At 46.2% G+C, this 19989-nt stretch overlaps 2 protein-coding genes across 3 annotated transcripts in view; one reads left to right on the top strand and one right to left on the bottom strand.

Annotated features, from left to right (window-relative positions):
• Positions 1–19989, bottom strand: part of LOC107374367 (trace amine-associated receptor 13c) — a 205981-nt gene that overhangs the window by 149392 nt on the left and 36600 nt on the right. The window lies entirely within an intron of this gene.
• Positions 6993–8158, top strand: LOC139066196 (trace amine-associated receptor 13c-like). Its single transcript, XM_070548392.1, has 2 exons — positions 6993–7234; positions 7342–8158. Exons 1-2 carry the CDS (start codon positions 7062–7064, stop codon positions 8156–8158), a joined length of 990 nt encoding a protein of 329 aa, XP_070404493.1. The 5' UTR covers positions 6993–7061.

Below are 19989 nucleotides of genomic sequence, written 5' to 3'. Positions count from 1 at the left end.
GACTTCTCTTAAAGCGTGGTTTATCTAATAAACATCGGCGTGATCTTCTAGCTTCTTGTCCTTTGTTTGGTGACCTGAGCACCACTTCCGCATTCCCGCCAGGCCGCGTTGCAGCGTGGTTCACCCGTCCAAGTTTTTTAAGGTCGGTTTATCCACATTCCTGAGTGGTTTCTCCTCCTGTTCCCTCCATAAGTGGTTTTTATAAACACCGTGGATCTAACCACGCTAATTTACATCCACTAACTCCAGCTGTTTCTGTAGTTTCTGATTCCTCCACCTCACTCAGCATGGCTCTATTAAATACCCGCTCTGTTAACAATAGGTCCTTCCTGCTCAATGATTTAATTATCTCTAAAAACCTGGATTTTCTGTTTCAGACTGAAGTTTGCCAGCAAACATCTGATTATTTTGGTCTGATTGAACTCTGCCCGAGTGGCTATTCTTTTCTTAGCCAGCCCCGGGGTTCTGGTCGTGGTGGAGGCCTAGCTGTTGTTTTCAGAGACCATCTTCCATGTAGCTTTACAACCTCTGGTCACTTTGCTTCCTTTGAACTGCAGCTGATTAAAGTCAGGCGTAAGGACCCGTTCTACTGTGCTGTGGTCTATCGTCCACCTGGTCCAAACAGTTCTTTCCTTCAGGAGTTTAGTGATTTTCTATCCTCCAATGTGAAGCTCTCAACACTGGTGATTGTTGGTGACTTTAACATCCACATTGATGGTCCCTCTGATCACTTTGCCATGAATTTCTCCAGCCTTATGGACACCTTCGGCTTTACCCAGCATGTTTCTGGCCCCCCACACACCAGGGGGCACACTCTAGACCAGGGGTGTCAAACTCAAACTCACACGGGGCCGAAATGAAACTCTGGGACGGAGCCGAGGGCCAAACTCAATATTTTTTGAAAAAGTGACGGCAAATTTGCACATTTTCTTTATCAATATATATGCGATTTGGAACCTTTAAATTTGGAAACAAACATATTTCTGCATTAACACTGAATGTGGAATAACCAAATTACACAAGAGCAAGTCAGTTTTAAATAAAAGGCATCAGTGGTATTCATTACTTGTGGTATAATCAGCATTTTTAAAATCTATTCAGGAATTATGTTTTCTTGTTGTTTGTTCATTTTTCTTATTTTTTATTCTCCTTTTTTCCTCCTGTAATACGTGTCATCGCTGCTGTGACATCTAGCTTTCCCCACTGAGGAACAATAAAGGGATTTTCTATTCATCTATCTGCAGCCTTTCTACTTCCTGTTTACTGTAGTTTAAATATTTTCTCTCGTGCCAACAACAAAATAAAAATATCATTTTATCTTAAATGAAAATGCAACATCTCACCTGTTAACTTTCATGTTTTGGAGCAAAAAAGAGCATAAAACCAACATGTTTAAAGCTCAGTTTGCTCCACTGGTTTACTGTGATGCTCACCTGTTCCAGCCAGATACCTGCATCATGGGGTTGATCTGAGCTGAGGAGGAGACTCCTGTTGTTTTGTTCATCTTCATCATAATAATGACAGCATTAGATGACAACAGGTGCTCACATAGGTTTGTGCTGCTGAACATGTCTGAGCAGCTTGACCACGTTGTTGTGTGTCGGGGAGGAAACACAACGACAGCAACCACAGAGTCATGCTGGTTTGAGCATGTTGCTGCTCGCTGTGTTATATAAGCTCTGTCTGGAAGTTAGTTGGAAAACTTTCTCTTTCAGTCGTGAACACATTACTGAGCGGCTAGAATCTCCGTTTCTGGGCTTCAATGTCAGAAAATAGCTGAGTAAACTCGGCGCTGAGTGAGAGGAGTGTTTCGTTTGTCCGAGACAGTGGAGCTGCAGACACCAGCAGCAGACGCTGGAAAAAACACAAAGGAGGGGGCACGTCGGCTCCGCGCTAACGCCGCAAAGCATCATGGGAGTTGAAGTCTTTGCGGTAAAATCGGCCAGCGGGCCAGTTTTAATATATTTTTGATATTTATCTCGCGGGCCACATAAAAATGCTCTGCGGGCCGCATCTGGCCCGCGGGCCTTGTGTCTGACACATGTGCTCTAGACCTTGTTTTTACCCTGAGTCTAAATGCGGACAGTATTTGTCCTGAGAACGTTTATATTTCAGATCACCATTGCATTTTCTTTAACTTGTCAGTTTCTGCGTCCCCACCTCCTGCTCGCCGTATGGTTAGTTCTCGTTTTCTTAATGAGAGCACAGCTAGCAATTTTTCTGCTGCTTTTGATCCACCCTGTTCTTCTGATAACAACCCAGATTCCTTAACTTCTCAGTTTAACGAGCACTGCCTGTCCATTCTGGACAACATCTGTCCTGTCAGAACCAGATCAGTTCCTGCAGTGAACCCTATTCCCTGGTTTAATGACAGCCTTCGCAGCCTGAAGCGCCAATGAAGAAAAATTGAGCGTTTGTGGAAGAAAACCCATCTCCACGTCCATCTGCTGCACCAAAATGATCTTCTGACATTCTTTAACTCTGCAGTCAGAAATACAAGGGTTTCCTATGTTTCCAACCTGGTGTCCCAGAGCAAAAGGAACCCCAAGGTGCTGTTTAACACCATCAGCTGCATTGTCTCTCCTGCCACTCCTACAGCCTCCATCCACTCTGTTACAGACTGTGAGAACTTTCTGTCTTTCGTTGTGGACAAAGTCAATAAGGTTAGATCTAGCACCTCTCCTTCAGCCTTATCGCTGCCTCTCCCGACTCCAACCAGGCCCATCATCCTAGATAACTTTGCTCCTGTTTCTTTGCCTGAGTTAACCAAACTAGTTAACTCTATGAAGACCTCTGCATGCCCCCTCGACATCTTACCCTCATCTTTGTTTAAAAATGCTTTTCAGTCCATCGGTCCCAGCGTGCTCTCTATAATTAATGCTTCGCTGGTTTCTGGTCAGGTCCCTGTTTACATTAAGAACGCTGTAATCAAACCGCTTCTTAAAAAACCGAGTCTTGACGCCTCTCTCCATAGCAGCTTCAGACCCATCTCTAAACTTCCGTTCATCTCCAAGATCTTGGAAAAGGTTGTGGCTAAACAACTCACAGCTGCTTGATGAACATAACATCAATGATAGCTTCCAGTCAGGTTTTTGTAGAGCTCATTCTACTGAAACAGCTCTTCTTAGGGTCTCTAATGACCTTCTGACTCACAGTGATGCAGGAGACTGTTCTATTCTGGTCCTGCTGGACCTGACTGCAGCCTTTGACACTGTTGACCATCACCTGCTACTGCTATATTTTTAAACATTTTCTAAATGTTTTTTTAATATTTTTACAGTTTTTGTTTTTGTGAAGCACCTCATGATTTTTATCTTGAGAGGCGCTATAAAATGATATTTTCTTCTTCCTCTTCTCTGGAGGTGCTTGGGTTGCCTCGGGGGGTGGACTACTGGCGGTTGTGAGTGGGGCGCCTTAGGGGACTTGGCGGTGGCCATGGGTCGCTGCCTGGCAGCTGAGATGCCACTGAGCGGGTCTGGGTGGGGGGCTGGGGGGTCCAGGGGTGTGGGGGTGGCCGGCCCCATGTGGGGATTTGGGCAGGGCCTTGGGGGTTGGGTCATGACATGTATGCTGCCGGGAAAAAGGCAGGAACATGCGGCAGTGCCTGGCCCAGGCTCAGGGGCATCAGGTAGACCTTGGCTCCTCTGCTGACCCATCACAGGGGAGGGGGATGTCCAGAAGGGGGAGGACCCAACCTTACCTGGATGGCCTATGTCTTATATATTCTGGAAGTTGTGCAAATGCAGGGATGAGAGTAGATATTCTGCTGGGGTGGGGCTGGGTCGGTGCCCTCGGACTCTGTGAGGCTCTGCAATGCTGCTGCTTTGGGCCCTGGCATAATGGGCTGGGGTCTCCATGCCCTGGGTGGAATTTTTGCAACAGAGGTGCCTATTGGGGCCAGTGGGGGAGCTGGCTTCCTGGAGGGCTTAGGCCAACCAGACATTCTCCCCATCCCCATAATTTTTCTCCTCCTGCTCCTTCACATCATCACACAAACATGCACATAGGACCATGGGGGGTGAACAAGTCAGGGGGTGTGGGTATGGACCCCATTTCTGCATTTCTGTGGCAATCTGCCCCCCAATTTTATTTGCACCTTAAACACTTTCACCAATGACATTCCACGCAAACACACACTTAGGGCCTTGGGAGTGAGCAAAGTAAATGACATTTGGCAATGGGATCTTTCAGCCTCATCCCAAGTGCCGGTGCCCACTTCCAATTTCAAACTGCACTTGGACACAGAGGACTGGGGAAAAGGGGTGATGTGGTGGCATCAGCTGGCGTAGGCCAGACAATGCCTGCACTGCCCGCTCACCACACTCACGAATACACCTCATCAACACGCACCAGCACTGTATTGGAGCAGAGGGAGGGAGACTAGGGGTCTTAGCACACCTCTGTTGTCACTAGGCTTCCCAGGGCTGGAGGCTAGGAGGGGGATCTGGCCGTCTGGCTGGGGTCTGGGGTGGTGGGTCGCTTTGCTCGGCGTTCGGTGGGGAGCCTGTTTATCAGCACGCCAGCAGGAAGGGTCGAACTATGGGAACTGGTGATGGTTGTACCCTTTGTGCAGCAGTACCTGTGTGTATGGGGAGTATGAGTGGGTGTCTGGCGCGCATTTTTGTATGTCTTAGGTTGTATGTGTATGTGAGAACATCAGGGAGGGACTGTGTGACTGTGTTTGTGTATGACTGCATATGTTAGGTGGGGCTTTTGACTCCTCCACTCTCCTGGGACTTCTTTTGCTACTACACATCTTTGCCTCCCCTCCCCCTGCCACACTTATTTTTATGTTTATGTTTATGTATTTAGCAGACGCTTTTGTCCAAAGCGACTTACAAGTGATAATCGGCATGTTGCCCTTGAGGCTAAGAACAACAATTACAACAACAACAACAACCAATTTCCAGTCAGTCATAGGTGGCAGTGAGGCAGCATGATAAATCATGGAGAGGTGGGAACAAAGGAGTGGACAGTAGAGAGGGGGACGTGTGCAGGAAGGGTGCTAGTTTAGAAGATGCTCTCCGAAGAGCAGGGTCTTCAGGAGTTTCTTGAAAATTGAAAAGGAAGCCCCTGTTCTGGTAGTGTTGGTAGGTCATTCCACATTTGTGGAACGATGCATGAGAAGAGTCTGGATTGTCCTGAGCGTGGTGTAGGCACACCTGGAGTGGAGTGTGGCGCCTTGGTCTGCCTGAGTGTTCACAGCTCCCGAGTCAGGGGGTTTAAGATTTTTGGTGTCTGCCTGAGTAATCTCGGTGGCTGCCTGGTGGGATCTGAGTCCCTGGACTCTGCTGGGTCCCCAGCGGGGCTGGTCGCCTCTGGGTCCCGAGTCGCTGGGTTCCGGGCTCAGCCGACTTAGGGGTGGGAGGCTGCGGGCGGGCCTGTGAGCTTGCCACTGATATCCCCCGGGACTCTGCCAGCTGCTGGTTGTGGCCCCCCGGGGCGATCCTGTGTGCCTCTCGAGGGGGACAGGGGCTTTTGTGGTTGCAGTCTCCCTGGGGTCCCTGCACTCTGGGGCAGCTCCTGAATCTCTAAGACTTGGAGCTTTTTCCATCTCCTACACATCTTTGGGGGGGGGGCAGATCTGTGACCCCTCACAAACCCTATTGGACGCTCATGTAGAGAAACCTTATATATACAAGCGCGGGTACAGACACAGGTGCTCACATGGTGCTCTCATTTGCATGGACTTGGGCACGTTCAACACATGTCTTGAGGCCGTGGTTGGCACTTAATGCACTGTGATTTATTATCGTTTGATTGTTCAGTAAAAAAATGCTGATTTCACATTTCCTCATCAGGTTGACGCAGTGATAGCTTGCTCCTGTTGTATTGTTGTGTGTTGTTTTTGGGTTTTTTTTCTCCTTCTGCAGGTCTAGAAGCAGACTTTTGTTAATCATTGATTGTTTATTTTACCCCCCCCCCCCTCCCCCCTTTTTTTGTCTCTTTCACCTCTGTCATCGTGTCCGGTCGGAATAAGGTTTCAGTATCAGGCGTGACATTAAAAGCAGAAGCTTTGATGCTCCACCTGAGAGTAAATCTCTAAGGTTTGTCATCCGCATTCAGACATTAATTCTGTTTGCTTCACAGCCAGACAGGACACGGGGAAAAGAAAAAAAAAACTGGATCTCGGCTCTCCGGAAGGAGCGTGGAGTAGACCCATTGCTCCTCCGCATCGAGAGGAGCCCGTTATGGTGGCTCCTGGATACCTCGCTGGTGAGGTTTTCAGGGCACATCCAGCTGGGAGAAGACCTAAAGGTAGACACAGGACAGGCTAGAGGGTCTATGTTTCTCGGCTTGCCAGTGAATGTTTTTGGGATTCCCCTGGAGGAGCTGGCCCAAGTGGCTGGGGAGAAGGGAATCTGGGCCTCCCTGCCATGGCTGCTGCCCCCGTGACCCAACCTCATATACGCAGCTGAAAATGGATGGATGGATATTCAAATGTGAAGGGGAGGGGTGGGGTGGGTCACGTTTTCTAGCCCATTGGTTCCCCAAGGACGTAATTTTCACTTTAGAAGTGGGGGGAACACGGGGGTGGGGGTGGGGGTATCTTTACAGTCTGTTCTAATGGGAAACAGGCTTCAACACAAACGGTTGTTTTCTGCTTGGTCCTAAAGCTCAACCAGTGTTAATTTAATATAAAGTAATATTGTTTTGTGCAGGGGTCAAAACTTGACTTTGGAAAAAGTGGGGGGGACATGTCCCCCCTTTCCCCCCAAAAATTACGTCCATGTGTTCCCCAAGGTAGGCACACACAATTAAGCAAAACCGACACATTCATCGTAAATATATGAATTCATTTTGAGTTGTTTACTTTAATTATTTTTCCCCCCTTCAAGTATGGGAGGGTGGCGTCCTAGGGCTCTCTATGGACAAACTGCCACAGGTCCATGGTGACTCCTGTCTAACATAATCTTTTAGCTTGTTTTTGTTGCCTTGATGTTTTTGGCCACAAGGGAAGAGTAATGGTTTGTGCTCGGAACTAATGAGAATTGTGTAATGGAAGAAAAGGATACATTTTCTGTGTGACAGGGTTCTGCTCAGACAGCAGTATCCATCTGATGATGGAGATACAGATTGGAGTTGAGTTCTGTTTTCCACAACTAAACAGGTCCTGCAGGAGGCCAACACCTCACTGGTCTGAAGCTGTCTTCCTGAACATCGTGTTGTCCTTCTTCTCTCTGATCACAGCAGTTCTAAACCTCCTCATCATAATCTCAGTCTCCTATTTCAGGCAGATAATTAAAAACATCAAATTGATCAATTTCTTATCTGATCAGAATGTGATTCTATGCTGCATAAGTTATTTTAACCTCACTGACTGACTTTGTTTCTTTGTAGGAGGCTCCAGAAACCTTCTAACATCCTCATCCTCTCTCTGGCTGTGTCAGATTTCCTTATGGGCTTTTTAATCATTCCATTTGAAATCTTTAGAAAGACAAGATGCTGGATACTCGGTGATATCACATGTTTATTTTACTATTATGTTTCTTCTGTTTCTATCAGTGCTTCAATTGGAACCATTGTTCTCATATCAGCTGATCGCTATGTGGCTATTTGTTACCCTCTGCATTATCCCACCAGAATAACCTTACCAAGAATGAAATTCTGTGTTTGTCTTTGTTGGAGCTGTGTTGCTTTCTATGTAATTTTCTTCATAAAAGATATGCTGATTGAGCCAGGCAGGAGTAATTCCTGCATTGGAGAATGTACAATATCTGTAGATTATCTTGTAGGAACTTTTGATCTGTTTGTATCCTTTTTATTTCCAGTTACAGTCATCATAGTTCTGTATATGAGAGTATTTGTGGTGGCTGTGACTCAGGCTCGTGCCATGTACTCTCACAATAGAAGTGTCACCCTTCAGCTTTCAGTGCAACAACAAACAAAGAAATCAGAGCTAAAAGCAGCCAGAACACTGGGTGTTCTTGTTGTTGTGTATCTGATGTGTTTCTGTCCATATTACTGCTGCTTTTATTTTATAGATAGTTTTACAACTACAACATTTATAACATTCTTGTTGTTTCTTGGTTATCTTAACTCCTGTCTAAACCCTCTGATCTATGCCATGTTTTATCCCTGGTTCAGAAAAGCTGTTAAACATATTGTAACTTTACAGATCCTGAAGCCCGGCTCCTGTGAGGTCAACATACTGTAGATACTGTGGACTGAGGGACGTACAACCTCCTGAACAGTTTACAATTCTAAAATCTAAAGTCCAGTGAAGGAGAAAATAGTTTTCTTCATTTTCTGCATTATAAACATAAATGTATGTAGAGAGCAGGGCCGGTTCTAGGCTGGCATATTTAAGGGAGCAGACAGAATTGTGAAGGGGGAAGATTGTGGTGATGGAAGAGGAAAAGGCGTATTGGTGGTGGAGGTATTCCAGGATCTTTTTGTCATGTGATTGGATTGCATTTGGTTACACTTTGATCTTCCCTCGTTTCTCTGTCCCTGAAACCCTTATTCATGTATTCATCACATCACAAATCAACTACAGCAATAGCATCTATATGGTATCCCATCCAAAACCCTCACCAAACTTCAAGACATCCAGAATTGTCCTGCCTGTCTCCTAACCAGTGACCACATCACCTCCATCAACCCCCTCTCCCTCAGTGCATCATATTCAAAGTCCTCCAAAACCAGGAGCCCTCCTACTTCTCTAACCCGCTCCACCACCATGCCCCATCCCTCTGCCTCTCCACCCTCTCCCACAGGACCAAGCTCTGAACTTGGGGAGACTCAGATTTCTCCATGGCTGCCCCCACCCTCTAGAACTCACTCCCACAACTGCTCTGACCTCTCCACCATCAAAACTCTTCTCAAGACTGATTTCAAAAGTGTTTACAGTTTATTTTTTATTGTTGCATAATATGTATGTTTTACCTTGTCTTTTTATAAAATCTCTAAAGTTCTTCATTAATAAAATATATTATTCCATTTTATGATACTAGACCTGTTCTACTTTGAGAAAATCATTAACATCAGATCGACTATTCATTCCTCCATGTCAACAAGCACAATCAGACAACAGCTACAGCCACACATGTCCAGACAAATTACTGAAAAGGCAGTTATGATCAAGCTGAACAGCTTTTTGGAGAAAAAAAAGACTTGCTAGATGTTTATTTTTATTTTTTTGTTGTCAGGCTTTAGACACCACAGCACTGAGACTGTACTGATTAAGGTATTAAATGATATTTGTCAAAATACAGATTCAGGCAAAACATCTGTTCTAATGATGCTCAATCTCAGTACAGCTCAGTGATACTGTGGACCACAACATATTTCTTGATAGGCTCATAAACCGGGTAGGACTTTCAGGCACTGTTCATAGCTGGTTTTGATTATCCTTCTCAGACAGGGGTTGTGACGTTTCTATTGGTGTCCACAAATCATAGCAGATTGCCGTGACGTGGGGTCCCCCAAGGCTCAATTTTTGGACCACAGCTCTTCAATCTCTACATGATTCCCCTGGGTCAGGTCATATACAATAACAACATTACCTATCATAGTTATGCAGATGACACCCAAATCTACCTAGCTCTATCACTTAGTGACTGTGGTCCCCTAGACTCATTCTGTCAGTGTTTGGTCCAAGTTTATGACTGGATGGAGTCAAACGTCCTCCTGTTAAATGATAAACTGAAGTTATTGTCTTTGGAAATCAGAAGGATGGGACGGAGATTATAGTTCATTTTGACTCTAGAGAAGTAAAAACAAAGACTCAGGCTAGAAATCTTCTTATGTTTGATTCAGACCTTGGCTTCAATGGTCACATTAAGACTATAACTAGATCAGCACTTTTATGATCTTCATCAAATAGCAAAATAAAGAATGTTATTTTTTTAAGTTTGGTGGCTTTTTAAAAAAAATTTGCTGCCTCCTCCTCAAACCGCCACCTTATCGTGGTGGAGGAGTTTGAGTGCCCTAAGGATCCTAGGAGCTAGGGCTGCTCAATTAATCGAATTTTAATCACGATTTCGATCTGAGTTTTGAATGATTATAAAAACAAAACAAGCAGATTATTTGCTCCTCCCACTTGCGCTGCCCCGAGTTGCAAATGAAGCGCTCCTCCCACAGTGTTGCCAACTTCGCGACTTTGACGCTATTTCCAACAGCTTTTCAGACCCCCTTCTTGACTTTTTAAATCTTAAAAGTACCTAGCGAACACCTCAGAAACATCTATGGTAACCCTTAGCTACTTTCTGGATAACTGTCGTCGACATTTCCTGCAGGTTAGCTAAACACTTCGCCTGCGCTCCGGACAGCTCTTCACAACATTAGGAAAGGGAATGATGTAGTGATGTGTCAGTAGCTAAAGAAACGGCTCTCGGAGCCGGCTCCCTGTTGGAGTAACCAGAGTGAGTGACACACACACCGCACCTGCGGACCCCTGAGCCGCTAAAAACGGCTAAATGTGCACGTGCGGCATGCTAAACACACGTGAAGCTTGCCCCTGATTGCTGAGACCGGGTTGAGGGGTGGGGGGTGCAGCTGTGGTTGGGACAATTATTACATTAACTGATGGACTTGTAAATAAATAGTTTATAAATAAGGTAGAAATAGATAGAAATAACTTCCTCACACTGATAAATATTAACTAATCTCTCTGAGGACACGGTGCTAGTGTACTCTCCTACAGCACCATGACACGACTCAATAAATGTTATGCAACATTTTGTGAACATCAATTTATTTGCATTTATTTGTTATAAATGCCACTGTATAATTCTTGCTGTCAGTATTTGCAAGATATTGGTATTTGGGTCTGTACTGGTTAGACTTAAATGAGTTAAACCAAGGTCTATAGCCCTTGGGTCATAGACTATGAGTCTATGCTTACGCACCAAATAGCAGTTGGGAGTACCCACCCTTTAGAGTCCTTGGGACAAGTACTAAATGGTGCTCTGAATTGGGAATCCATAGTCCTGCCGGGGGAATTCAATGCTCATGTTGGCAATGATAGTGTGTGTGACCAGGAGTGGCATGATTGGGAGGAATGGCCAGCCCAATCTAACCTCGAGTGATGTTCTGTTATTGGACTTCTGCGCAAGTTGCAGTCTGGCCATAACAAACACCATGTTCAAACATGGATGCCCATCGGTATACCTGGTACCAGGGCAGCCTAGGTTGCAGGTCAATGACTGATTTTGTAGTTGTATCATCTGACCTGAGATCGTATGTTTTGGACACTTAAGTAAAGAGAGGTGCGGAGCTATCAACTGGTCACCACCTGGTGGTGAGCTGGATCAGATGGCAGGGGAAGATGCTGCGCAGACCTGGTAGACCCAAACATATTGTGGGCAACGGTGGCACAGGAGTTAAGTGCTCGCCCCGTAATCGGAAGGTTGCAGGTTCGAACCCCGCTCAGTCGGTCGCTGTCGTTGTGTCCTTGGGCAAGACACTTAACCCACGTTGCCTGCTGGTGGTGGTCGGACCGTTGGTTCCAGTGCTCGGCAGCCTTGCCTCTGTCAGTGCGCCCCAGGGCAGCTGTGGCTACATCGTAGCTCATCCGCACCAGTGTGTGAATGTGTGTGTGAATGGGTGAATGACTGTGTTGTAAAGTGTCTTGGAGGGTTCCAGGACTCTGATGGGCAATATATCAAATACAGGTCATTTACCATTTACAATTAAACGTATTGTGAGGGTCTGGTAGATGAACCTGTCAAGACGGTCTTACACTCCCACTTCCGGCAGAGCTTTGACCACGTCCTGAGAGCAGTGGGGGATGTTGAGACGGAATGGGCCTTGTTCCACTTGGAAATTTTCGTGGCAGTAACCCCCGTACTCGATGGTGGACTCCAGAGGTTTGGGGAGCTGTTAAGCTGAAGAAGGAGGCCTACAAGGCGTGGCTGGTCTGTGGGTCTCCAGAGGCAGTAGACAGGTACTGGAGGGCCAAGCGAGGTGCAGCACTGGCAGTTGCTGAGGCAAAATCTCGGGTGTGGGAGGAGTTTGGCAAGACCATGGAGAACGACTATCGACCAGCTCCAAAAAGGTTCTGGCAAACCATCCGGCGCCTCAGGTGAGGAAGGCAGTAACTTGCTCACACTGTTTACAGTGGGAATGGGGAGCTGTTGGCATCAACTGGGGCTATAGTCGAGTGGTGTAGGGAATACTTTGAGGAGCTCCTCAATCCCACCGACACACATTCCGAGGAGGAACCAGAGCTGGGAGACCTGGGGATGGACTGTCCAATCTCTGGGGCAGAAGGCGCTGAGGTAGTCAAACAACTATGCAGCGGCAGAGCCCCTGGGGTGGATGATATCCGACCTGGGTATCTCACAGCTCTGGATGTTGTAGGACTGTCTTGCTTGACTAGCTACAACATTGCATAGTCATCGGGGGCAGTTACTGTGGACTAGCAGACCGGGATGGTGGTCCCAATTTTTAAAAAAGGGGACCACCACTGCTGCCCCCCTCTCTTCTTCCGCTTCCGGTCGGCAACAAGACGGCGCCTGTGCTGGGCTTAGCCGCAGTCACCGGCCACTTTTTCAAACTTTTCTCCACTAACCTCCTCTTTTCCACCTTGCTCCTGTCTGCGATCCTCTTCAGTAGTGTCCCTGCTACCATCTCCTATGATCGCCAGACTCTTTTGTCCTTCCATTTGTTCATGATCGCCCAAGATGCACCGAGGACATATCATCCTGTTTCTTTACCTAAGTGGCACACTGGCCCGGAGCCAAATGACAGTCCCGAGCTGCGCACCTCTAGCGATGTTTGTCCGGTCCCGGGAAAACGTCAGAGGAAAAGAGGTAAACGAGCAGGAATCCAGGTGAGAATGAGACTTCTCTTAAAGCGTGGTTTATCTAGTAAACATCAGTATGATCTTCTAGCTTCTTGTCCTTTGTTTGGTGACCTGAGCGCCACTTCCGCATTCCCGTCAGGCCATGTTTCATCTCACTCAGCATGGCTCTATTAAATACCCGCTCTGTTAACAATAAGTCCTTCCTGCTCAATGATTTAATTCTCTCTAAAAACCTGGATTTTCTGTTTCTGACTGAAGTTTGGCAGCAAACATTGGATTATTCTGGTCTGATTGAACTCTGCCCAAGTGGCTATTCTTTTCTTAGCCAGCCCCGGGTTTCTGGTCGTGGTGGAGGCCTAGCTGTTGTTTTCAGAGACCATCTTCCATGTAGCTCTACAACCTCTGGTCACTTTGCTTCCTTTGAACTGCAGCTGATTAAAGTCGGGCGTAAGGACCCGTTCTACTTTGCTGTGGTTTATCGTCCACCTGGTCCAAACAGTTCTTTCCTTCAGGAGTTTAGTGACTTTCTATCCTGCACTGTGAAGCTGTCCACACTGGTGATTGTTGGTGACTTTAACATCCACGATGATGATCCCTCTGATCACTTTGCCATGAATTTCTCCAGCCTTATGGACACCTTCGGCTTTACCCAGCATGTTTCTGGCCCCACACATCCCAGGGGGCACACTCTAGACCTTGTTTTTACCCTGAGTCTAAATGCGGACAGTGTTTGTCCTGAGGACGTTTATATTTCAGATCACCACTGCATTTTCTTTAACTTGTCAGTTTCTGCGTCCCCACCTCCTGCTCGCCGTATGGTTAGTTCTCGTTTTCCTAATGAGAGCACAGCTAGCAATTTTTCTGCTGCTTTTGATCCACCCTGTTCTTCTGATAACAACCCAGATTCCTTAACTTCCCAGTTTAACGAGCACTGCCTCTCCATTCTGGACAACATCTGTCCTGTCAGAACCAGATCAGTTCCTGCAGTGAACCCTACTCCCTGGTTTAATGACAGCCTTCGCAGCCTGAAGCGCCAATGCAGAAAAATTGAGCATTTGTGGAAGAAAACCCATCTCTACATCCATCTGCTGCACCTAAAGGATCTTCTGACATCCTTTAACTGTGCATGCAGAGATGCAAGGGTTTCCTATTTCTCCAACATGGTGTCCCAGAGCAAAAGGAACCCCAAGGTGCTGTTTAACACCATCAGCAGCATTGTCTCTCCTGCCACTTGTAGCGTAATTAGATCTACGTAATTAATCAGAAGTGGTCGTTTTTATCATCAGGGAGTTTACTTAAACACAGCTGGCCAGCCTGTAACTTTCTTAATGATGACGATGGAAATCCTTAGGACCTCCACATGAACGGAACTGAGGTTAACGTGGAACTGGCTATAAAATGGCGTTGCCTTATTTTATATTCCCTAATTGTTTACAAATCTTAGTAAACCGGATTGGACGACTTTCATTAAACAACCGAGATTCTGCCCTACGACAGACGAAAGTTCTGATTGGTTGAAAACAATGTGTCATGCGTTTCCATGGTAATGTAGATCAGTCTGTCTTGTGCAGTCCTGTTTATTCATTAAACACATAACTCATGACATCTTTATTTCACAGATCATTCACCTGATTATTAATGATCAACATATGCTTTGATTAGCTTATCACAAATAAAGTACTTTGATTAATTAATGAAAAGCGTTCTTCTCTTCTTCTGTCTCTTCTCCTGGAATGTAAACATACTGATTCAAGCGTCCGACCTTGGCGATGTTACTGTGTGAAGGGGCAGCTGTTAAGGGCAGACAATTATAATCTTCATAACACTACACACTCCTTCAGCCTCCATCCACTCTGTTACAGACTGTGAGAAATTTCTGTCTTTCTTTGTGGACAAAGTCAATAAGGGTAGATTTAGCATCTCTCCGTCAGCCTTATCGCTGCCTCTCCCGACTCCAACCAGGCCAGGGTAGACCTCAGGGGCATCAGGTAGACCTTGGCTCCTCTGCTGACCCATCACAGGGGAGGGGGATTTCCAGGAGGGGGAGGACCCAACCTTACCTGGATGTCCTATGTCTTATATATTCTGGAAGTTGTGCAAATGCAGGGATGGGAGTAGATATTCTGCTGGGGTGGGGCTGGGTCGGTGCCCTCGGACTCTGTGAGGCTCTGCGATGCTGCTGCTTTGGGCCCTTGAAAGATGGGCTGTGGTCTCCATGCCCTTGGTGGCATTTTTGCAACAGAAGTGCCTATTAGGGCCAGTGGGGGAGCTGGCTCCCTGGAGGGCTTAGGCCAACCAGCCATTCTCCCCATCCCCATATCTTTCTCCTGCTGCTCCTTCACATCATCACACAAACATGTGCATAGGACCTTGGGGGGTGAACAAGTCAGTGGGTGCGGGTATGGACCCCATTTCCGCATTCCTGTGGCAATCTGCCCCCCAACTTTATTTGCACCTTAAACACTTTCACCAACAACATTCCACGCAAACACACACTTAGGGCCTTGGGAAAGAGCACATTCAATGATATTTGGCAATGGGATCTTTCAGCCTCATCCCAAGTGCCGGTGCCCACTTCCATTTTGAAACTGCACTTGGACACAGAGGACTGGGGGGAAAGGGGTGACGTGGTGGCATCAGCTGGCGTAGGCCAGACAATGCCTGCACTGCCCGCTCACCAAACTCACGAATACACCTCATCAACACACACCAACACTGTATTGGAGCAGAGGGAGGGAGACTAGGGCTCTTAGCACACCTCTGTTGTCGCTTGGCTTCCCAGGGCTGGAGGCTAGGAGGGGGATCTGGCCATCTGGCTGAGGTCTGAGGTGGTGGGTCGCTTTGCTCGGCGTTGGGTGGGAGGGCCTGCTCATCAGCACCCCAGCAGGAAGGGTCGAACTCTGGGAACCGGTGATGGTTGTACCCTTTGTGCAGCAGTACTGGTGTGTATGGGGAGCATGAGTGGGTGTCTGGCGTGCATTGTTGTATGCGTTAAGTTGTATGTGTATGTGAGAACATCAGAGATGGAGTGTGTGACTGTGTTTGTGCATGACTGTATATGTTAGGTGGGGCCTTTGACTCCTCCCATCTCCTGGGACTTCTTTTGCTGCTACACATCTTTGCCTACCCTCCCCCGCCACACTTATTTTTATGTTTATGTTTATGTATTTAGCAGACGCTTTTGTCCAAAGCGCCTTACAAGTGATAATCGGCATGTTGCCCTTGAGGCTAACAACAATTACAACAACAACAACAACAACAACCAATTTCCAGTCAGTCATAGGTGGCAGTGAGGCAGCATGATAAATCATGGAGAGGTGGGAACAAAGGAGTGGACAGTAGAGAGGGGGACGTGTGCAGGGAGGGTGATAGTTTAGAAGATGCTCTCTGAAGAGCAGGGTCTTCAGGAGTTTCTTGAAAATCGAAAAGGAAGCCCCTGTTCTGGTAGTACTTGGTAGGTCATTCCACATTTGTGGAACGACACATGAGAAGAGTCTGTATTGTCCTGAGCGTGGTGTAGGCACACCTGGTGTGGAGTGTGGCGCCTTGGTCTGCCTGAGTGTTCACAGCTCCAGGGTCAGGGGGTTTAAGATTTTTGGTGTCTGCCTGATTAATCTCTATGGCTGCCTGGTGGGAGCTGAGTCCCTGGGCTCTGCTGGGTCCCCGGCGGGGCTGGTCGCCTGTGGGTCCTGAGTCGCTGGGTTCCGGGCTCAGCCGACTTGGGGGTGGGAGGCTTAGGGCGGGCCTGTGAGCTGCCCGCTGATATCCCCCGGGACTCTGCCAGCTGCTGGTTGTGGCCCCCTGGGGCAATCCTCTGAGCCTCTTGAGTGGGACAGGGGCTTTTGTGGTTGCAGTCTGGTTGGGGTCCCTGCGCTCTGGGGCAGCTCCTGAATCTCTGGGACTTGGAGCTCCTTCCATCTTCTACACATCTTTGGGGGGCAGATCTGTGGCCCCTCACACACTCTATTGGACGCTCATGTAGAGAAACCTTACAAGCACGGGTACACATACAGGTGCTCAAATGGTGCTCTCATTTGTATGTACTTGGGCACGTTCAAAACATGTCTTGAGGCTGTGATTGGCACTTAATGCACTGTGATTTATTATCGTTTGATTGTTCAGTAAAACAATGCTGATTTCATATTTCCTCATCAGGTTGACGCAGTGATAGCTTGTTCCTGTTGTATTGTTGTGTGTTGTTTTTCTTTTTTTTTCTCCTTCTGCAGGTCTAGAAGCAGACTTTTGTTCATCATTGATCGTTTATTTTATAGACCCCCCCCCCCCTTTTTTTTTGCCTCTTCCTTTCTCTTTCACCTCTTTCTTCGTGTCTGGTCGGAATAAGGTTTATCAGGCGTGACATTAAAAGCAGAAGCTTTGATGCTCCACCTGAGAGTAACCCCCAAATTCCACTACCTCCACTCCGCTCCGGTCCACCCCCGCAGCCGCTCGCTTCCGAACTCAATTTTTACTGGTATCCGCTCTAAAACGGCTCCGCTCCGGTGCGGAGACCTGAGGTGGGCAAACAAGCATGCGCGGGATTTTCGAGATCTAGCGATACAGTCCGAGCAATAAACGCGGAAGTTAGATCCAAACACCCGTTGTGTGGGAGAAGCATCGGCATGAACTCTTTAATCTGCCCATCATTTGTGTTGAGAGATCAGCAGTGTTTGGATCAACAAAGTGTGACTACTTTGATAGTAGAAACTGTATTTATGGCTTACTTTTGTGCATTTAAACTTCAGCCGCCATTGATAGTTTTTAAAAGTTGTTAAACCTGTGCATATGAAACAAAAAACGCCTTTTGTTTATCGATTTATTGTGAAAAACGGAAGTTGTGCTTGCTCCTTTTCCTGTTGGGTGGTTGTGATTTCTGTCCATTTACTGCGGAGGTGCTCCGGCGTCCGGTGAAAATAGGATCGATTCTATTTTTGCCGGACGCCGGAACAGAGGGCGGCGCACGGCGCCGCACTGCCGGAGCACGGCCGCAGTAGTGGAATTGCTCTGATTGACTACAACGGTACCGATTTTGCTCCGGCGTTCGTGTCGGAGAGGAGCTAGTGGAATTTGGGGGTTAATCTCTAAGGCTTGTCACCCACATTCAGACATTAATTGTTTGAATGCTGTTAAGCATTGTTTTCCTGTTTTTCTTTCTTCTTCTTCTTCTTCTTCTTCTTCTTCTTCTTCTTCTTCTTCTTCTTCTTCTTCTTCTTCTTCTTCTTCTTCTTCTTCTTCTTCTTCTTCTTCTTCCGTACACTTTTTGAACCTCTTCTTCTCCTTCAAATTTTGAGCTATTTCAACAATTTTATATCAAAACATTCAGCTCGTTAAGCTCTTTCCGGCTATTACTTTTGACATTGATATCTTTAAAATTTTTCGAGTTATTAATATTTATCTGTGAAAAATTTCCCATTGAAATGAATGGGATTCGTCAATTTTCAGCAAATTCCTATCACTTTTTTGACCTAAAACTGTATTGGGTTCCTTTTAACTTAGAGACTTCAGTCAAAGTTTAACAAACTCACAAGACTTTCCTGTTTAACATATTAAAGAGGCTTTTTGCTATCTTTTACGGTTTTTCTAAAATCTCAGGTAGAAGTTGAGGTACGACATGAAATTTTCAGAAAAATTCACAAAAGTTATAATGGGGAAAGATAGGAGCAGTGACCCTCCCTTGCTCCATTTCTGGCATTGTACCGAGAGAACCGTAGGTCCGATTGAAATGAGACACACACTGGCTTCCAGCTAACAAAACTTCCTTCGTTTTGAGCTATAATTCATGACTGTACTCCAAACATTGTGGTCGTACGGTTCATTTGTTTGAGAAAATTCAAATTTAAAAAAAATGTCTCGCCCCACTCTAAACTGAAGACTCCGCACTCTAACTTTTGAACTTCACATCTTCTGTGAACAACTCTTTACTACCCCCAGACCGTTTGGACTACCAAAACAAATTATAACCCAAAAAGTAGGAATTTTTGTCAGCTTTTCAGAATGGGTTTCATTTTGTCTGTAAGTGTTACCGTTCTTTTGCTACAAGCCTCAGAAGGAGGAGAGACCCAGATTCTGCCTCATTAAAACCCATGTTAAAGGAACAGAGATTTTCTCCTCTGATCGACTTTAGACAGCTAAAATGTTCTTGTCATAGCTTCTAGACAATTCATGGTAGGCACATAAAAATACACACAGATGACCATCAAAGCCTTCTGCCGCTCACACTTTTTGAATTTTTCAAAGCGGTGCAGTACTTTTCGAATGGTGATGAGAAGTTTGACAGGTCCAATTTCACTTCTGAAGGACAGATTTAAAGGCTTCTCTCATCAACAGGAGTACAGCTGCAGGCCTCCAACAGCCAGGGGAAAAGGCGGGAAAACAGTGCTGCTCTCTGATTGGTTGAGAGTGTTCAACCATTTTCTGTCCAATCAGGATCCAGCACCGACACAAATGACACATCAAATCGACCAGTTTGGTCTCAGGAATCTTGTATTCAATTTTAAATGCATTATCTGTTACCATGGCAACACAAGGACCTACATATCACTTTAAAGAGCAAGTCAACCCCTACCAGAGTCTAACTCCTCTCCCACTTCATGTTTGAAAAATGCAACAAATGCTGTTGCCTGGCAGACCGAGAAGGAGGAGCTGCTAACAAATACACACACACACACAGGCTCACAACAGCATTGTGACATCATAATGTACCAGTTTACATCAAAGCATACCTCTTAGCAAATAGCGGTAGCAGATTTTATTTAAAATACAGTGCAGAGTTTTTACCTGACAATGGCACAACACTGCTAGTTTTAGGCAGAATATTTACATTTTAACTAAGATGCACTGAAGTGCCAACTTATTGACTACACGTGTCTGCAGCACGACTAGACACTCGTTTATTTAGTTTATCAGCAAAAACAGGTTTATTTGGGGGTGACTTGCTCTTTAACCAAGGAATGAATATTAAAAAGCTGAATATTGAGCCAATAAAAGACTCCTTTTTTTGATCTTTTTGAACTATCTGTACTTAAAACTAGAAACAAGTTCAATTTGATTGACCGTCAGAAGGTGGGAAAGTGCCCCGCTCTGTTGAGAGATGTCAATCGTCTCCTGGCTAAATGGAATTACACACCCACACATGTGAGACATCAAATCGATTGGCTAGGCCTAAGGAATCCATCCATCCATCCAACCATTCATCCATCCATCCAACCATCCATCCAACCAACCAACCATCCATCCATCCT

This window comes from Nothobranchius furzeri, chromosome 2 (assembly GCF_043380555.1).
Source record: "Nothobranchius furzeri strain GRZ-AD chromosome 2, NfurGRZ-RIMD1, whole genome shotgun sequence".
In the NCBI taxonomy this organism is placed as follows: Eukaryota; Metazoa; Chordata; class Actinopteri; order Cyprinodontiformes; family Nothobranchiidae; genus Nothobranchius; species Nothobranchius furzeri.
Note: the sequence above shows the minus strand (reverse complement) of the source record. Positions and strands in the feature narration are given on the sequence as shown.

Excerpts from the sequence above, each read along its gene's own strand:
- LOC139066196 (XM_070548392.1), top strand. The coding sequence starts at position 7,062 with ATGATGGAGATACAGATTGGAGTTGAGTTCTGTTTTCCACAACTAAAC. Across the intron at positions 7,235-7,341 it reads ATCTCAGTCTCCTATTTCAG|GAGGCTCCAGAAACCTTCTA; the intron begins GCAGATAATTAA and ends GTTTCTTTGTAG.